Source organism: Geotrypetes seraphini, chromosome 7 (genome assembly GCF_902459505.1).
Source record: "Geotrypetes seraphini chromosome 7, aGeoSer1.1, whole genome shotgun sequence".
NCBI classification, from domain to species: Eukaryota; Metazoa; Chordata; class Amphibia; order Gymnophiona; family Dermophiidae; genus Geotrypetes; species Geotrypetes seraphini.
In genome coordinates, this window is record NC_047090.1 from 86,122,232 (window position 1) to 86,142,866 (window position 20,635).

General features: G+C 46.5%; 1 protein-coding gene across 8 annotated transcripts in view; it reads left to right on the plus strand.

The window, feature by feature from the left end:
- The window catches only part of RALGAPA1 (Ral GTPase activating protein catalytic subunit alpha 1), a 678,446-nt gene that overhangs the window by 35,071 nt on the left and 622,740 nt on the right, over positions 1–20,635 (plus strand). For all 8 annotated transcript variants that reach the window (XM_033952521.1, XM_033952520.1, XM_033952524.1 and 5 more), the window contains exon 2: positions 6,034–6,144. In XM_033952521.1, coding sequence (XP_033808412.1) covers positions 6,034–6,144 — 111 coding nt within the window. The remainder of the gene's footprint in view (positions 1–6,033; positions 6,145–20,635) is intronic.

Consider the following 20,635-nt stretch of genomic DNA (forward strand, 5'->3'; position numbering starts at 1 on the left):
ACGGAAAAGACATCACAGCCTTTGACATCAAAGACATCGTCACCAGTGTCTGGAGACATCGCTCCGTTTAGTAAGCCAGCTAAGAAGCCACTGGCTTCCCAACAGGTCTTGCAGGTCATTCTTACATCAAGTCCCTCGATGCCAACCAAGCGACGACCTGTCTTGCATCTTGCTTCGCCTACATTCAGTCTGAATTGCTCCCACGAACGTTTGCCTCGACCCTGAAGAAAAATTTCTATATTGAAACATGCATGTCGGGAGAGGTGTAAAGAAGAACTAATCACTATTAAGCTAATAGGATTAATACAAATATGATGACTAAAAGTAAATGAAGATTTTATACATATAAAGAAAAGGATAAATAAAAATAATTAATAAAGATTGGACTGACGAAGAATGTAGTAACTGAGGCGGAGTGGTGCCTGGTTGCAGTCAGAAGGTCCATACAAATAAATAGTATACAGGACTGTGTGAACAAGTGATCCACAATAATATAGTGGAATTGCTGTAGTTAAGATCTAAAGGAAGACTTAGAACTGAACAATCGTTTGAAAATACAGCAGGTGACTTACTTTAGTTGATGAGTGAATTGTCAATGGCCTCAGAAACAGTGAATCAGGAAATATTTAGCTTTTCTGATGTTTAGGATGGACAGCTTAGGATGTACAATGGGTCCAGGTGCACAGATAACTAAGATTAATCAGAAACTATTGTCAGAGGCATACGGGAAAGTACATTTGACTTCAGTCTATTCTTCTCCAGTCTAGCACACCTCACTCACCTTCCTGATCAGTGAAACTAACCATTGTTTCAGATAGTTTACAAAGGATAGGGATATTTAACTTCAATAGATTCTATTGAAGTTCAGTAGATTTTATTTGTTATAAAAGCCCCCTCTCAACATTAACCCCCTTCTTGCTCTACCTGGAACATTGCACTTCTCTGTCTCATCATCACCCCTTTTTTTCCTGTCTCTCTTGAATTCTTTCTTTGTCAATTCTCTCTCAGTCACAAGAACACAGAATCAGTCTCTGTATTTGTAAAACTTATTCCTTAATGGTAATGCTTAATTGTAACTTTTATGAATCTTGCTTTCTGCTTTTCTGCAATACATATATTTTTTATGCAAGCACTCTTAGTGGTCTTTTTCATTGATTTTACTTTCATAGAAACTTCTATGAAGGCATTGAACCCAGGACCTGGTGTTTGTAAGGGCGCTTTAACCTAACCCCTTCATCCTTAAACTCCCCTCCCACTATGTCTGCATCTATCCTTCCTCTCCCCCTCCCCTTCCCCATCCCCTGTACCTGTATCTATCCTTCCTCTCACCCCTCCCCGCCCCCTGTGCCTGCATCTTTCCTTCCTCTCACCCTTCCCATCCCACTGTGCCTGCATCTTTCCTTCCTCTCACCCCTCCCCCTGTGCCTGCATCTTTCCTTCCTCTCACCCCTTCCCTCCCCCTGTGCCTGCATCTTTCCTTCCTCTCTTTTGCTTTGCTCTAAGACTTGCCTCTTTGGGTTTTGGTATCGACAGGGACTCTCACATGCTGCCTGCCACTGACCCAGAAGCCTCCCCTCTGCCGCGGAGAGACTTCCGGGTTAACGACAGGCAGCGTGTGGGAATTGCTGCTGATATCGTGACCCGAAGAAGCTGACATGGTTGAGATTCTGCATGGGAAAAGGGAATTTTGTGTGACTGTTCAATTCTGTGGAAATTTTGCATTGAGCAGTTAGTAGAATTCTTCCTGGAGTACACATTTAAGATACTCTAAATAGCCTGAGCAGGATTAGAGATGATGCTCAGCACTTTTACCCTCCTCCCTTTTCCATGAAGATTAATGAATTAGTTCCAGGATGCTGTCGCTCTTCCTCCTCTCCCTTTGCTGACCAGTCAAAAGGTCTGGAGTCAGTCATTGCAGCTCTCCAGCAAGGGAGTGTGCCTAACTCTGAAATAAGTTATGAGGAATGTATTTATTATTTGTGAGGGGAATTTAAAGGGGAATGATGGGGAGAAGGAAAAATGGATGTGCTAGAGCAGTTTTTCAACCTTTTCACACCTATGGACTGACAGAAATAAAAGAATTATTCTGTGGACCGGCATCGGTCCGTGGACTAGTGGTTGAAGAACACTGGGCTAAGTCGTGGGCCAGACCCTGCCCATCTCTACACAATCTCCACCCCAGACCCTGCCCCCATAATAATACTAATTGCACCTTGCACGTCCCGTGCCTCATCTGGAAGCCTTCCCTCTGACATTGCAACGTCAGAGAGATGGCTTCCGATTCAGGCACAGGATGCCCATAGGAGCCACTGCCCGTGGCTTTGTGCACTGAATCAGTTAGGAAGAGGGAGCTGGCTCGAAGATAACGCTGCATCGATCGCATCATGGACCGGCGGTTGAAGAACACTGTTTTGGGCCTGATGCACGTGCTGGCCCTGTGGACCGGCAGGAAATTTCTGTGGATCGGCACTGGTCCATTGGCTGGTGGTTGAAGAACACTGTGCTAGAGGATTAGAGTGCAGATAAGAGAAGAATTGTAGCTGGGAAGACTGGATGGTATAATTTGATCTTTCTGCTGTCATTTGCTGTACTTCTTTTGCTCTACTACTACCGGTATGTCAGAAATTCACCCATCTGCTGTGCCAAGTTAGGTTTCTTCCACTTTGGGTGAACAATACTGGGTATTTTTAAAAGGCAGTTTCACAGGTGACATGGTGGTTTATATATATAAAATTGTCGTGCTTATATGTGCATTGACTCTGGAATTTTTTCCTTTTAAAAGTAGCTTGCAGGGGTGTCCTAAAAACTAGCTTCATATTCTCTTTTATGGGCCAACATCAGCTGCTCATCTCTCCATGTCTTTTCTCCTAAACCGTCATAAGAGCATAAGAATTGCCATACTGACAGCTAGTGCATAACTCCCTTTGAGAAATTTTGTAGTATTTCAAGTGTGAAGTACTGTTCTGCATACTGAGCTTCATGAAACTAGTACAGTCGACTCCACCTAAGTGCACGTCGGTTAAGCGCATGCTTCGGTTATCCGCACCCTACTACCACGGTCCCATTTTTTAAATATTAAAGTCAATGGATGTAAACTCCGGATATTTTCAATTCGGATAAGCACACAATCCGCTTATGCGCACTGATGTCATAGGTCCAACCTCTATTCTTTCACATTAAGTTCTCTCTGGTTAAATGCAATCACGTTCTGACTGGGAATGGCTAAGCTTCACACAGCAGCTTAAGCGCTGGGACAGCTGGGAAAGTGAGTGCTCTGCTTCCACTCAAGCTGTAGGAAATAGCTTTCCTGTACTTTAGGCTCCAGCAGCCCACGTGCCATATTTAAACTGAGCTGGCTTAGCAACAGTCTCCCCCTACCCTCACCCCCACTCCTATTAAGCACATACTCCGTTTAAGCACACATGGCGACCCGGTCTGAGGGGCGTGCACTTAAGCGGTGTCGACTGTACTTTAATTCAACTGCTATACTATAAGAGCATATTTTCTTTAGCTCTGCTTGATGATATTTACATGTTATGTTAATCTAAGCTTATATTTTGTGTCTAACTTCTAAGGTACTGCACAGATTACAAAAAGATTTCAACTAGTTAAAATAATACATCGAGGAGCTTAATGTTTAGATTGTAAGCTCTTTCGAGCAGTCTTTTTTATAACTATAGCGCTGTGTACGACTTGTAGCGCTATAGAAATAATAGTAGTATTAGTAAATGTTATGATGCAACAAATTACATCAATTCTTCTGAGATACATATTTTTGAAAAAGAAAAGTCTTAAGTGATTTACAAAACAGTTGGTAGTTATTAATTGATCTTATGACAACAGGCGATAATGGGTAAAGAGTTCCAAGACAGAAACCTGATCTAACAAATTGTATTATGCTATTCACCATCTCATTGAAATATCATAGCAGTAGTCAGTGGGGCTATACATCTTAGTGAAGATAATCTGTAGTTAATTTTTTTGTTTCTCCCTATATCGCCATAAGCCCGTTACATTAACAGGTGCTAGAATAGATTAGTCTGATCCAGTATAGCTATTCTTCTTATGCCTTACTCCCATTTCCATGTTTACCTTCCCTATTTCCACCAACTTAAAAATCTGTACCTTTTCTTTGTCCTTCACCTCCATAGAACTCCCTCTCCATTTCCCTTTTCCCCATCAACCTTCACTTAGGTTTTATTATTATTGATGACAATTTTGCATGAGGTAAAACTCTTTATAGTTTATAAATCTTTCCTTTAACTGTTAAAGGAAAGATTTATAAACTATAAAGTTTTTACCTCATGCAAAATTGTCATTTCTTTAATAAGATATTAACTATTTTTTTCTGCAGCCCTCCAAGTACCCTATTTTTTCTGCGGCTCTCACAGTTAAGGTTTAACATCTTTCCTTTCTCAAAACTGACACATTTCAATCACTATATTGAAAATAAAATCATTTTCCCTACCTTTGATGCCTGGTGACTTTATTTTTCTGTGCTTTTAACTTTGTTTCCAGGGCCTCCTGCATGCTTCTCCTCTGGTCCTCCTTCCCTCCCCCATCTTCTCTCTTCTTTTTACCTCCCCCCCTGTCTAGCAGTACCCCTTCTCCCTTCCCTACTCCCCCTGTCCAGCAGTATCCCTTCTCCCCTGTCTAGCAGCACCTCGTCTCCCTTCCTTTTACTTCCCATGTCCAGCAGTACCCCTTCCCTGCTCTCCCTGTCCAGCAGTAGCCCTCCTTCCCTTCTCCCCCTGTCCAGCAGTACCCCTTCTTCCATCCTTTTACCTTCCCCCCCTGTCCAGCTGTACCCCTTCTCTGCGCCCCCTGTCCAGCATCCACTAACTTTAGTCACGGTTTCATCAGGCAGCCCTGGGGCTTTTGCTAGGCTAGCCCGCCTTGCATCATCGAAGTGGCCTGGCCTAGCAAAGGCCCCGCGGCTGCTTGATGAAACTGCGGCTAAAGCTAAACTAAAGCTAGTGACAGCTGTGTGTCTAAGTTAAAATCACACTGAGCTGCTGCTGCTGGTCCGGGGGTGAGAAGAGGAGTCCCAGCAGAGTATAGCCGGCAGAAGGCAGGAAGTCAGCTGGCGTCGGCAATCAGGACAGAAGGTAGGAAATTAGCTGATGCAGGCATGGATCAGCAGCAAAAGGCGAGATTATTCTACTGCGCATGCGGAGGCATGGAGTTTGAAGTGCGCATGCGCGCTAAGGGTTTTATTATCATTGATTTTATTCTGAGGTAGTGGTAGGTACTAGAGAATGACATGGTGGCAGTTACCTGCGGGTAGCTGCGGGTAACCCGCCAAAATGGTGGGGGGGGGGGAAGTGCTCATTGCGGGCATGGGGACAAGGCTATCCACTGCCCCGTGGAGTGGTAAATGGCCTTGTCCCCGCAGTTAAGGGAGGGAAAGGCGCGCAGCCCCCTCCCTACCTCTGGCCAAATCTATCTCCCTCCCTCCCCCTTAACTTTAGAAAAGAAACTGAAGCCTGCAAAGCCTGCCTGTGCCGCCCTGCAGTCACGTGTGTGTGGGCAGAAGCTTCTCCTCTGACGCAACTTCCAAGCTCCACTGGCTTCAGTTTCTTTTCTAAAGCGCTGCGAAGGTAAGAGGGAGGGAGGGAGAATAGATTTGGCTGGAGGAAGGGAAGGGGCCTTCCGTGCGATCGGTGACCATGCTCCTTCCCTCCTTTAAGTTTCTTTACGCCATAAAGGTAAGGGGGAGGGATGGAGATTCTCGGGCCACTGAAGAGCGGTGAGGTGGCGAGAGGGAAGGGTGGATGCTACGGGGACGGGGTGGTGAAGGGGACGGTGGGGACGGGATGTTGAAGGGGACGGCAGGTTCGGGGACAGAGCGGTGAAGAGGATGGTGGTCCAATGACAGGGCAGTGATGGGGCCAGATTTTTTCCCCGTGTCATTCTCTAGTAGGTACCTTTAGGTATTGAGGTCTAGGAAATATAATAAGTCATGCTTGAAAATGTGTTAGAAATTAAAAAAAAAATCTAATTTTTCTCTCTTTCCTCTTCATCAATTTACAGAGAATGCAGAGTCTATTGATCTTAAGCAATTTTTTGACCAAAATTTTTCACACATATATTACGTCTTCTTTGAAAATTTTGTGATCATTGAAACAGGCCTCAAACAAAAAGGTAAGAGTGAAGCTTTTTATTCTAAGGAATGAGTGTATAAAAAGATCAATAAGCAGAAGAGTATATTGAGAGCTATAGAAGCCAGATTCTTCTCCCACTGACACTTCTTGTGACCTTAAGCAAGTCACTTCACCCTCCTGGTTTTTGGATTTACTTACTGTACTCAAGCTATAACTTGTCTCTCACGTGAATAGGAAAAAGCAAGTAATTTATATCTAAGAACTAAATTTATGTTATAGAATATTATGATAGCAAAAAGATACTCTTGAATGATGAATGATTTTACTTGATGTCCTCAGTAATAGTAGTTGATGCTGAATTTCTGCAGGGAATTGAGTGCTTTTTATGGACATCACTGATTCAGGAAATTTCATTAGGTTTTCATGCAGTGCTACATATTTGGCAGTTATTTTCCATATTTCTAGATCTCATACGTAATAGTATAGGTCGTTCTTCCCATTTTCTGATACAATAATGCTTTTCTGTTGAATTATGGATATTTTAAAATGATTTTTTGATAATCTGACACATTTTCTTGTCTCACTAGCATTATATTTGTGTTCCTTCTTTAGCAATGTAGATATTAAAATGATTCATAGCTATGGAGGATGGGTCCGACCTTGTCATAATGCTGTTAGATTTTTTCTTCAATTCCCACTCTTCTTCCATGGTTCCAGTAATATTAACTTATGCCAGCTGGTTTTGATAATGTAATGTTGGTCTGCTTGTCCTGAAAATTTGCACTGGAATGGGAGGCTAGAAAACCTGGCCCAGATGACTTTAAATTATATGTAAATAACTCTAATGGCTATTCCTGTTCTGTTCATTATCTTCTTGTTTCTAGGGTAATAAAACAAATATTAAAATATTGTTACCTAGAAATTAGTAACTGTTATTTATCCCTGGACAAGCAGGCAGGTATTCTCACTAGTGGGTGACGTCATCCAACGGAGCCCTGATGCGGACATCTCACAAGCACACTTGCTTGTAGAAACTTTTAGAAGTTTCGAGTTGCCCACACCGCGCATGCGCGAGTGCCTTCCCGCCCAAAGCACTGGGCGTGTCTCCTCAGTTCTTTCTCTTCAGCGGAGCTGAAAAGTTTGCCTTCGAAACTCTCTGCGCGAAGTTCCTTTACTTGTGCCTTCTGTGCCGGCGGTTTTGAGTTTTTTTTCTGGGCTCATTATCGTTGGCTCACGTTGCGTTTTATTGTTTAAAAAAAAAAAATTTCTTTCGATCGTTCGACCGGGCAGGTCACGTGGCCGTGGCCCCGCGGCTTCGACTTTGCGGCGGAGCTTTTTCGGCCTATGTCCCGGTCTGTTACCGGTTTTAAAAAGTGTGTCAAGTGCCAGCGCGCGATTTTGTTGACGGACCCTCATCTACGCTGTCTTCAGTGTCTGGGACCTCAACATCTTCCGAAATCGTGCCTGCCTTGCTCCACTCTTACAGCACATGCTTTTAAGCGTCGCTGTATTTTGTGGGAGTCACTGTTTAGCATGGAGACGTCAACGGTGCTGCCCTCTTTGCAGAGCGCCACGCCTTCAACTTCCGATTCAACATCTTCGGCCTCGAGTCTGCTCAAGCCTGCCTCGTTTGTGCCGGCTTCGACTCCGACGCCTGCTGCGGTGCCTTCCGCTGTCTCCTCAGGTCAGGTAGTGCAGCCTCCCATTCCTCCAGTGGTGCTCAAGGTGCCCAAGGCCTCTAAGTCCAAGCCCCCTGGCGGCCGAGTTAGCGATGTCCGTGCGGGAGGTCCCATTGCTGATGCGGATCCCTCTTTGCCGGCTTCGTTCCATGCCATGATGGAGAAGCGATTTGTCGAGCTCTTTACCAAGATTGGGCCGACACTTCTCTCCCAGATCCAGCCTGGGCATGCGGAAGCCTCCCGCGAGGTCGAGCTACCTCCGGTGCCTCCTCGGCGCTCACTCTCGCTGCTGGGAGCAGAGTCTCGGCGAGTGTCTGGTTTGGCTTTGGGGCATGCCTCGCAAGGAGCAGAGTCTTTGCCCATGCCACCTTTGGAACCGATACCCTCGATGCATGGCTTGCCTGGACCGGAGCCTTCCTCCGTGATGCCGAGCCTCGAGCCTTGGGGAGCGCCTCGGGGGGGCCTCGTCTCAGCCTCTGTTGCTTCGATCCACAGCCTCCAGTCCCATCTACTCGGTGGCTGCCTCATCTGGGCTTCGCTCGCCTCGACGCTCGAGGCCTGCCTCTCGACCCAGCTCCGGTCGTCGGTCAAGGCATTCATCGAGACACGCCTCGCCTCGTCGAAAGCATCCTTTTCGGGAGTTTTCCCCGAGTACTCGCCTCCTCCTCCGATGCCTGAACTCGAGGACTGCGGGGGTTCGTTCTCCCCTTGCCGGTCCTCGACCTCGGCGGACCTGGCCGCCTCATCTTCTTCAAGCCCGCCTCGAGGCCTGGCCCTGGCGGACCAGTTGTCATTCTCATCCTTCCTGAGGCAGATGGATCTGGACATCACCCTGGATTCGGGTTCCAAGTTTTCTAAGGAATATCTGGAGATGATGCATCTTCCTCAACCTCCTGCTGAGTCTCTCCGTCTGCCTCTACATAAGCTTCTGGACCAGACTTTCATGAGGTGCTTTGAGACCCCATACTCCATCCCTGCGGTCCCAGGGAAGTTGGATGCTAGGTACCGCACGGTGCACCATATGGGCTTCGACGGGGCACAGCTCTCTCACCAGTCCCTATTGGTTGAATCCTCTCTGAAGCAGTCTCATCCCTCCCAGGTCTATGCTTCCACTCCTCCTGGCCGGGAGGGCAAAACCATGGACAAATTTGGCAGGCGCATCTACCAGAACTCGATGAGTCCTGAATTACAGCTTTCATTTTGCGACCTACTTTTGAGTTTTTTCTATCCATTCTTCCAAAGTTTTTGCCCTATCTGGACTCTCAGGCTCGCTTCGAGTACTCGGAGGTACTGGCGTCATTGTCCCAACTCCACCTGCAGATGATGCAATCGTCTTATGACGCTTTTGAGCTCTCGGCCAGAGCGGCTGCTTGTTCGGTGGCCATGAGACGCTTGGCATGGCTTCGGACCATTGATATGGACCCGAATCTCCAAGACAGGCTGGCGAACGTTCCCTGTGCGGGAGCGGACCTTTTTGACGAGTCCATCGAGGCGGCGACAGAAAAGCTGTCCAAGCATGAAAGATCTTTTCAATCTATTCTCCGCCAGAAACCCAAGCCTGCTATCTCTCGTCCGTCTCGTCCGCCTGTGATTTATCAGAGGCGCTACCCGCCGAAGCAGGACCCTACCATCCGGCCGCCTGTGAAGAGGCTGCACCAGCAGAAACTTCAACAAAAACCTCAGCCTTCTGCTGTCCCCAAGGCTCCCCAGCCTTTTTGACTGTCTCGTAGGGAGCATAACTTCCATTGTTCTTCCCTCCCCGCTTTTTCCCATCGGAGGTCGTCTCCATCATTTTTACCATCGATAGACGACTACCACCGACCTCTGGGTCCTTTCCATCGTAAGAGAGGGATACTCTCTTCAGTTCCATCATGTTCCTCCGGAACATCCTCCAAGAGAGTTTCCTTCCAACTTAACCCAGACCGCCCTTCTTCAGGAAGCTCAGGCTTTGCTCCGGCTTCGTGCCATCGAGCCGGTCCCTGTGGACCAACAGAACAGGGGTTTTTACTCCCGGTACTTCCTTGTTCCGAAGAAGACGGGCGACCTGCGTCCTATTTTGGACCTCAGGATGCTCAACAAGTTCCTGATCAGGGAGAAGTTTCGCATGTTGACCCTGGCTTCACTCTATCCCCTCCTCGAGCAGAACGACTGGTTATGCTCCCTGGATCTCAAGGAGGCCTACACTCGTATTCCCATCCATCCGGCCTCCCGTCAATACCTCAGATTTCGGGTGGGACACCTTCATCTTCAGTACAGAGTGCTCCCTTTCGGCCTCGCTTCGTCTCCCAGAGTCTTCACCAAATGCCTGGTTGTGGTGGCCGTGGCACTCAGGAACCATGGTCTGCAGGTGTTTCCCTACCTCGATGACTGGCTCATCAAGGATTCCACGTCTCAGGGGGCCGCCCGGGCCACTCAGAGGACAATCTGGTTTCTGCAGAGTCTGGGATTCGAGATCAACTTTCCCAAATCCCATCTTCAACCTTCACAGTCTCTCCCCTTCATCGGAGCTGTTCTGGATACTATTTAACTCAGAGCGTTCCTTCCTCCTCAGCGCCTGGCGGCTCTTCTTCATCTTTGTCACTCGGTCTCTTCTCGTCCGTCCATCTCGGCAAGACACATGATGGTGCTCCTGGGCCACATGGCCTCTACGGTCCACGTGATGCCTTTTGCCAGACTTCAACTGCGGATTCCTCAGTGGACCCTGGCTTCTCAATGGTCGCAGATCTCCGACCCTCTGACTCGTCACATTCAGGTCACTCCTGTTCTGCTGAAGTCGCTTCGCTGGTGGATGCTCTCTTCCAATCTTTCCAGAGGTTTGCTGTTTCACATGCCTACCCATCAGAAGGTCCTCACGACCGACTCCTCGACCTATGCTTGGGGGGCTCATCTGGACGGTCTTGGCACCCAGGGCTATTGGACGAGTGCGGATCGTCTGTGCCATATCAATCTCCTGGAACTCAGGGCGATTTTCAATGCTCTCACTGCTTTTCAGCATCTACTTTACGACATGGTGGTCCTCATTCGTACGGACAATCAGGTCGCCATGTATTATATCAACAAGCAGGGAGGCACGGGATTGGCCTCCCTCTGCCAGGAAGCTCTGAAAGTTTGGGATTGGGCGATTCGCCACAACGCCTTCCTCAAAGCTGTCTACATTCAGGGGGCGGACAATGCCTTGGCAGACAACTTGAGTCGTTTTCTACAGCCTCACGAGTGGACTTTCCATTCCACTCCCCTTCATCAAATCTTCTCTCTGTGGGGAACACCTCAGATAGACATCTTTGCAGCTCCCCACAACTTCAAACTGCCTCAGTTCTGCTCCAGGATCTACACTCCTCATCGTCTCGAGGCAGATGCTTTTCTTCTGAACTGGGGGAATCTCTTTCTGTATGCGTTTCCTCCGTTTCCTCTCATTCAAAAGATTCTGGTCAAGCTCAAGTCCGACCGGGCCACCATGATTCTGATTGCTCCTCGGTGACCCAGACAACATTGGTACTCCCTCCTTCTGCAACTCAGCAGCAGGGAGCCCTTCCTTCTGCCAGTGTTTCCATCTCTGCTTACGCAGCATCAGGGATCTCTGCTTCATCCCAACCTGACAGCTTGGTTCCTCTCAGCGTAACTTTCCAGTTTACATCAGCTGTGTGGGATGTTTTGGAAGCTTCAAGGAAATGGACTAAATTCTCTACTTGGTGTTTTTCTCAGCACAAGGAGCCTCAACATGCCCCCTTGTCCTCTGTTCTGGACTATCTTTTGCACCTGTCTCAATCTGGCCTCAAGTCTACATCGATCAGAGTCCACCTTAGTGCAATTGCTGCTTTCCACCAGCCTCTTCAGGGGAAACCTCTTTCTGCACATCCTGTGGTTTCCAGATTCATGAAAGGACTTTTCCATGTCAATCCTCCCCTCAAACCACCCCCAGTGGTTTGGGACCTCAATGTTGTTCTTTCTCAGCTTATGAAGCCTCCATTTGAACCTCTTAACAAGGCTCCTCTGAAATTTCTCACTTGGAAAGTGGTGCTTCTCATTGGCCTCAGTTTTGCCCGTCGAGTGAGTGAACTTCAAGCATTGGTTGCGGATCCGCCCTTTACAGTGTTTCATCATGACAAGGTGGTCCTTCACACTCATCCCAAATTGCTCCCCAAGGTGGTCTCGGAATTTCATCTGAATCAATCCATTGTTCTTCCTGTGTTTTTTCCGAAGCCGCATTCTCATCCTGGAGAATCAGCTCTTCACACTCTGGACTGTAAGTGTGCTTTGGCTTTCTACCTGGAACGCACCAAGCCTCACAGGACTGGTCCTCAACTTTTCATCTCCTTCGATCCGAACAAGTTGGGACGCCCTATCTCTAAGCGCCCCATCTCCAACTGGATGGCGGCTTGTATCTCTTTCTGCTATGCCCAGGCTGGATTACCCCTTCACAGTAAAGTCACAGCCCATAAGGTCAGAGCAAAGGAAGCCTCTGTAGCTTTCCTCAGATCGACACCGATTGAGGAGATTTGTAAAGCTGCCACTTGGTCCTCGGTTCATAGCTTCACCTCACACTATTGTCTGGATACCTTCTCCAGACAGGATGGACAGTTTGGCCAAACAGTGTTACAAAATTTGTTCTAAGTTACCAACTCTCCCACCATCCCTTGGGGTTAGCTTGGAGGTCTCCCACTAGTGAGAATACCTGCCTGCTTGTCCTGGGATAAAGCAATGTTACTTACCGTAACAGTTGTTATCCAGGGACAGCAGGCAGCTATTCTCACGTCCCACCCACCTCCCCTGGGTTGGCTTCTCTGCTGGCTATCTGAACTGAGGAGACACGCCCGGTGCATCGGGCGGGAAGGCACTCGCGCATGTGCGGTGTGGGCGACTCGAAACTTCTAAAAGTTTCTATAAGCAAGTGTGCTTGTGAGATGTCCACATCGGGGCTTCGTTGGATGACGTCACCCACTAGTGAGAATAGCTGCCTGCTGTCCCTAGATAACAACTGTTACGGTAAGTAACATTGCTATATCTAGGGTTTGTGCTTTTCATTCTTTACAGGATTTGTGTCTTTTATGGCTTAGAGCAGGGGTGTCAAAGTCGGTCCTCGAGGGCCGCAATCCAGTCGGGTTTTCAGGATTTCCCCAATTAATATGCATGAGATCTATGTGCACGCACTGCTTTCAATGCATAGTCATTGGGGAAATCCTGAAAACCTGACTAGATTGCGGCCCTCGAGGACCGACTTTGACACCTGTGGCTTAGAGCAGCAGCACTCAATATTACCCTTAACTGTCAAACAATTTGTAGGGCTTATTTCTTTTGGCATTTAATCTTATTTGAGCTTCATGCTCTCTTTCTCTAAAGCTACAGTATTTTTTTTATTATCCTAGGACAGTGGTCAGCAAACTGATTAGTCAAAAGAGCCAAAGATCAGCAGTACAATGATTAAGATTTCTTTTGAGAGCCAAATTTCTTTTCAAGAACCATGTTTTTAGGAGTCCTCCTTTCCTCTTTCCACTCCCTCGCCCCACAAGCATACCGGGGCCACCGGGTTGCCTGAACACTAAGTAGAAATACAATAGATGTATAGAACTAGGAGGGACAATCAGGTGCTATAGAAAAGTGGTGAAATCTGCACAGTCAAGCCTGCTAGGATTACTAGATATCTTTCAGCAGCTCCCCTCCCTCCCCCTTACCTTTGTGGCGATTTTCTTTTTTTTTTGTCTTCCAGCTGCCCGAGCCGGCTTTCATCAAGTCGCGTGTGGCTGCTGAAACTTCTCCTCTGATGCAACTTCCTGTTTCCGGTTGAGTCAGAGGAGAAGTTTCGGCAGCCATATGCGACTTGATGAAAGCCGGCTTGGGCAGCTGGAAGACAAAAAAAAAAAAGAAAATCACCACGGTAAGGGGGAGGGAGGGAGATGCCCGATCGGTGGCCGTGTGCGTTCCCTTCCTTAACTGTGGGAGACAAGGTCAGTCACCGTGTCATTCTCTTTCAGAGCCGCACTCAAGTAGCTAAAGAGCCGCATGCGCCTCGTGAGCCACGGTTTGCCAACCACTGTCCTAGGACAAGCAGGCAGCATATTCTCACATGTGGGTGACGTCATCCATGGAGCCCGGTACGGACAGTTTGAAAAGTATACTGTCACTTTAAGCTTTGAGAAACTTTGTGAATGCCTTCTCGCCTGATGCCTGCTCGCGGCACCTCAGTTCTTCTTTTCTGTGGAGCGAAGAAGTACTTTTTTGACTGGACTCAGTTCAGTCTGTGTTGCCTTCCTGCTTTAGCATTTTTTCTTAGTTTCTAATTTCTTTTTCATTTAATATCTTTTATTTTGTTCTTCTGTTAAAAAAAAAAAAAGTATATATTTTTCCTTTTGTTTCAAACTCGGGCTTTGGCCTCGGGGTTTTTTCTAGGTGGGTCTCTCGTTTGCTTTTAAAATTGAGTTTAATCTCATGGAAAATATTTTTCCGTCCATGTCAAAATCTTTAACAGGTTTTAAGAAGTGCTGTAGGTGTCAGCTGCCTATTTCCATCACCGACCCGCATCCAATTCAAACTATACTGTATGTTATTCAAAACCTTAAACGGAACGGCACCCACCCACCTAAACAACCGTCTAAACAGGAACCTCTCAACCAGACAGAGGAGAACCCAATCCCCTTTCTCCTTCCCCCCTTTTAAAGGAACTAAACGCAAAAAGATGTATGACAACTTACTTGCAACACATGCAGCTAAATTGGACCCCTCCATCACCAACCTACTGACAGCATCAACTGACCTCAAGGCTTTCCGCAAAGAAATTAAGACCCTACTATTCAAGAAATTCACCCAAACGTCCTAATCCCTTCCTTTTCCCCTCTCTCCCCCTCTTAGAATCTACTCATCAAAATTGCTTTAGACCTTACGCCTTAATTGTAATTTGTATTTCTCTTCCTGGAAATGTCCAGTTATCGTTCTGATGTAATCCGCTTAGAACTGAAAGGTACAGGCGGAATATAAGCCAGTAATGTAATGTAATGTACAGTGTTTAGGCTCTGAATACAGTCAATTCTTGTGCTCAGTGTTCCACCTTACAAAAGCGCTATATCAAGGCCCATTGCATTCAACAAGAAAAGCTGTTCTGCTCGACCATGGATACCGGCCAATCTTCGGAGCTGTCGACATCGACAACTCTTACATCGACATCAGACGATCTTACAGCATCGTGGAAGCCAGCTAAGAAACCATCCACTTCTCGGCAAGCGTCGCAGGTCTCAATAGCATCGAGTATCTTGATGTAGACCAAACAGCGATTCCATCATTCTCCATCTTTGCAGGTTGCCTCTCTTTCATCGAGGTCACCCACTCTGAGACAACCTGCTGCACCAATAGTACTGGCTGATGAGCCATCGGTACCGATGAATACTTTCAGGGAGAAACTTGATGAATTCTTCCAGAGGGAGCTTGGTAATATGTTAAAATTACACTGCATGCCAGTGCTAACATCGACTCCCTCGGTTCCGGCCCAGCCTAAGCATAGCTCTACGAGGCCTCAAGGTACCGATGTCAGCTATCCATCGGAGCATTGAGCTAGTTCTCATGGATCTTCTGTGAGGCATCGTCACTCCCCTTCTCGACATTGATCTTCTCAATGATGTTCTAACTCATTTCATCGATGTTTTTCATCAAGACATTGATCCACTACTCTGAAGCATCGACGCTCTTCAACACAGCAAGCGACGTCGAGGCATCATCGGGCCTCATCGCGTCTATCTCATTCTTTGAAGTAAAAAAGAGATACTCATCGATCCTTGTCATTGTCTTCATCAGATCAGTACTGAAGACATTGCAAAACTTCCCATAGACATCGTTCTCCTCGGCGCACAACTTCTCCAAGTCTTCTCTGACTCAGATTTGCGATCTGACTCGAGTGTGAACTTACTTTATCTGCGACTGAGTCTTATGACACACCTTAAGAGAACAGTCACCACACAAAACACCTCCCAGAAAAAGATCTCCTCCAGAAAGACTTTCCTTAACTAGGTATATTAGGCAGTTGGGCAAAACCCTACCTGTCAAATTGGAAGCTGACACTGGACCAAGTGCTGAGTACCTGGACACCTTAGACTATGATGAGCCTCCCAAAGAGCTCCTTAAGTTACCGTTATATGGCATTCTTAGAGACGCTTCTCAAAAATTGGGAAATGCCTTTAACTATCATGGTAGCTTCAAGGAAACTAGATTACATTTACAAAATCATTTCTTGTCCAGGGTTTGATAAACCACAACTACAACATCAATCATTACTTGTGGAGTCAATCCTTACAAAATCTTCCAGTACAAGAGTTTATGCCTCACTACCACCAGGGTGTGAAGGCCATACTGTGGACAAATTTTGATGTTGCCTTTATCAAAATTCTATGCTAGCAAGCAGAACCCTTAATTATAATTTCTACATGTCTTATTATCTAAAACAACTGGTAGGGAAATTACCTAACTTTGAAAAGTATATTTACAGAATATCAGCAAACTATTCACATTCTTTCATAGACTAGAAAGTACATAGCAAGGTCAGCTTATGATGCTTTTGAGATGTCATCCAGAGCATCTGCTATGTGGGTGGCTGAGACATATAGCTTGGCTAAGAGTCTCTGATATGGATGTCAATCCTCCAGGATAGATTAACCAATATTCCATGTTTAGGAGAAGAACTTTTTGCCGATTCCATTGAGGCGGCCATGCAAAAATTGACACAATATGAAAAGAATTGGAATTCTTTAGTCAGAACAAAGGCTAAGTCTCCAGCTTCACAGCAGTTTGCTAAGCCTTCCTATTCATATCAGAGGCGATGTACTTCTAAACCTTCTGCTTCTAGGCCACCACCGCAAAAGAAGCAAAAACAACAACGGCCTTGGAAAGTTCAGACGGCAGCTCCTCAAAAGCCTGCTCAGTGTTTTGACGTGCTTATGGAGAGCATAGCTGCTGTTCCCCTATCCCAGCCTCTTCCTCAACCAATTGGAGGTCATCTACAATTCTACCATCAACTTTGGACACTCTTATAATAACCGACCTGTGGGTTCCCAAAGTCATCAAGGAAAGTTACTCTCTTCATTTTGTCACTATACCTCCAAATCATCCCCCAAGAGAGCCCTCTTTCAACCCTCAGCAGACGTCCCTTCTTCTTTGGGAAATAGTGACTCTGCTTCAATTAAATGCCATAGTGGTAGTACCCTCTTCTCAGAAAAATCAGGGATTGTACTCCAGGTATTTTCTCATCCCAAAGAAGACGGGAAGTCTAGGTACAATTCTTGACCTCCGAGACCTCAACAAATTCCTAGTCAAAGAAAAGTTTTGAATGCTATCTCTGGGAACTTTATATCTACTATTAGAACAAAACGATTGGCTATGCGCTCTAGTTCTAAAAGAGGCTTATACCCATATACCAATTCATCCTGCTCACAGAAAGTTTCTGCGGTTTCAGATACAATTTTCAATACAAAGTTCTGTCCTTCGGACTGGCCTCCTCTCCAAGAGTGTTCACCAAGTGCCTGGTAGTAGTGGCAGCAGCTTTAAGAGCTCTAGGGTTCTAAGTTTTTCCCTATCTTGATGATTGGCTTATAAAAGATGCCTCTCCTCAAGGGGTGCTCTCAGCAACACAGTCAACAGTCCTGTTTCTTCAGCAGTTTGGGTTCGAAATCAGCTTTCTGAAATCTCAACTTTAACCCTCCCAAACTCTGCAATTCATAAGGGCCCTGCTCAACACCATTCAATTCAGGGCGTTCCTACCTCAACAAAGACAAGACGATTTGATTCAACTTTGTAATCAAGTCTTTCATCTTCCTTCCATCTCAGCCAGACAAATGACAACACTATTGGGCCACATGGTATCTACGTCCTGCGTGCTTGTACGTGTGGTACACATTTTGTTGGGGCGGCGGCCAGCTTGACTTGGGAGTTGAGAGGTCCTGCGCATGCTTCTGCAGGATGGCGGCCAGCTTGAATTGAAAACCGGGAGGCGCTGGTGGACGGCAGAGGCATCGGCCGAAGTGGAAGGGCAGCTGCACAGGGACCCCGAGGGAAGGAAGCCACCACACTGAAAGGGCTGCAGCACCCACAGGCAGGTACAAACTTTGGTTGTAGAACGAATCTTCTGAGTTTGCATTATGGCCTATAGGGAACTTAGCTTTGATATACGAGTGCTTTGGCTTACGAGCATGTTTCTGGAATGAATTATGCTTGTAAACCAAGGTACCACTGTATTTTGTATTAAAGTTTTTGGGTTGTGAAACGAATCATCGGAGTTTCCATTATTTCCTATGGGGAAATTTGCTTTGATATACAAGTGCTTTGGATTATAAGCATGCTTCTGGAACGAATTATGCTCGCAAACCAAGGTTGGAAAGTGATATTTTTAACTCTATCACTTCTGCATGTCAAGTGAGTGAGCTTCAAGCATTGGTGTCGGACCCACCCTTTATAGTTTTCCACCGTGATAAAATAGTTCTCCGTACCCATCCTAAAATGCTTACCGGAAGTAGTCACAGAATTTCATCTAAATCAATCAATTGTACTTCCAGTTTTCTCTCCAAAGCCTCATTCTCACCCTGGAGAATCAGCTCTTCATATTATAGACTGTAAACGAGCCTTGGCTTATTACTTACAATAGACTAAGTCACACAGATCATCTCCTCAACTGTTCATCTCCTTTGATCCTAACAGGTTGGACTGCCCTGTAACCAAGAGAACTATTTCCACATGGCTAGTGGCCTGTATTTCCTTCTGCTATTCTCAGGTTGGGCTGCAGCTCGGGGGTCATGTAACAGCACATAAGGTCCGAGCTATGGCAGCTTCAGTTGCATTCTTACGGTTCACTCCCATAGATGAATTTTGCAAAGCAGCTACTTTGTCCTCAGTTCACACATTCACGTCTCATTACTGTCTAGGATCCTGTTCCAGAAGGGATGGTCACTTCGACCAAGCAGTATTACAAAATTTATTCTCTTAATGACCAACTCTTCCTCCATCCCAATGCAGTAAGCTTGGGAGTCCCACATGTGAGCATATGCTGCTTGATTGTCCTAAATCACAGTTACTTACCGTAAAGGTGTTATCCAGGGACAGCAGGCAGATATTCTCACATCCCTCCCACACACCCCTGGTTGGCTTCTTAGCTTGCTTAAGGAACTGAGGAGCCGCGAGCAGGCGTTGAGCGGGAAGGCTCTTGTGCATGCGTGGTGCAGGCAGTTGCGAAGTTTCTCAAAACTTAGTGACAGTACACTTGTTAAACTGTCCGTACTGGACTCACTCTATGAAAATTAAATGAAAAACAACTAAATTTGGCACAGGGATAAACCAAGGGAAAAACACATTGTTTGAAAATGGGCTGTTTTGGACCAGAGATTCTGAAGAATAGTGATCCAAAAAATGACTTGCTGGTAGTTCATTTCTGTGGAGAGGCAGTTCCTGCAGTTGCAACTTGAAACATCACAATTTGGGAATTGCTTTATTCAGATAGCTCCTTCCCCCTTCTGATCAGAGATGACACATGTGGGGAGTGCTGGAAAGAGTTTCATGAGCCTTTTTCTACATGCTCTCCTGACATTATGATAACATTTTAATTTGGTCCCTAAACTATTAAAAAAAATTCCACTGTACTAACTTGTGTAACGGTTTTGTTACTTTTATTTATATAGCTGGCCAAATTGTCTAAAGAAATGCTATTTTATGTTTCAGTTCTCTAGAATATTTAGGTATATAATAGTTGTAACATCTGTAATCTTAGTAGCACACTCTTGTGATTTATTTTTGTTTAGAATAATGTATCACATCCTCTGCTAATTTAGCCACATTTTTTTAAAGACAAACATTAGAATTTGTTTTAAAAGAATCCAGTTGTTTGACATAGGGTGTAGGGAGGTGGGACATCAAAATGCTAAATTAGTATCTCTTTGTATAATGCATAGAAATTAATATATATATTTTTTTAATTGTCCTGCCACCTAGAATCTCCCATAAATGATTTTGTAATGCTGGTTTAAATTAAGTGAATGCTACTATTAAAAAAAAACCCAAATCAGCTTTGTAAGTACAGTGGAACCTTGGTTTACAAGCATAATTCGTTGCAGAAGCATGCTCGTAAACCAAATTGCTCGTATATCAAAGCAAGTTTCCCCATAGGAAGTAAGGGAAACTGCTTTGATTGGTTCCACCTCCTCCCCCCCCGAGGCTTCCAGTGCTGCTCCATTCTCCCCCCCCCCCTTTGAGGAATCCGACGCTGTTCCAACCCCCCTCCGCGATCCGGCATCCCCCCCAGCGATCCGGCATCCCCCCCGCTTGCGTTGCCCCCCTTCACCGCGATCCTACTTTCCCCCTCCCCCCGAGCAGTCAATGACACCTTTTACCTGACTTGGCACCAGTGCCGGTCCCCGAAGATCCTCCCTCTTCTGGCGCGGCTGGGCGGTGCGTCGGAGATCCTCCTTCTTCTGGGCTGGGCTGGGCTGGACTGGCTTTGAGCATTTGCGCATGCTCAAAGCCTTCTGGTCTCGCTCTCAATCTCGGAGAGAGCGAGACCAGAAAGCTTTGAGCATGCGCAAATGCTCAAAGCCAGTCCAGCCCAGCCCAGACCAGAAGAAGGAGGATCTCCGACGCACCGCCCAGCCCAGGCCACGCCAGAAGAGGGAGGATCTTCGGGCACTGGTGCCAAGTCGGGTAAAGGGTGTCATTGACTGCTCGGGGGGGGTGGGGGTGGAAGTAGGATCGCGGTGGAGGGGGGGCAACGCAAGCGGGGGGGGGGATGCCGGATCGCTGGGGGGGGTGCCAGATCGCGGGGGGGGGGGGGGGGGGGCCCTCGTACAGCGAGGCAAGCTCGGTTTACGAGGCACCAAGTTTGTGAATGTTTTGCTC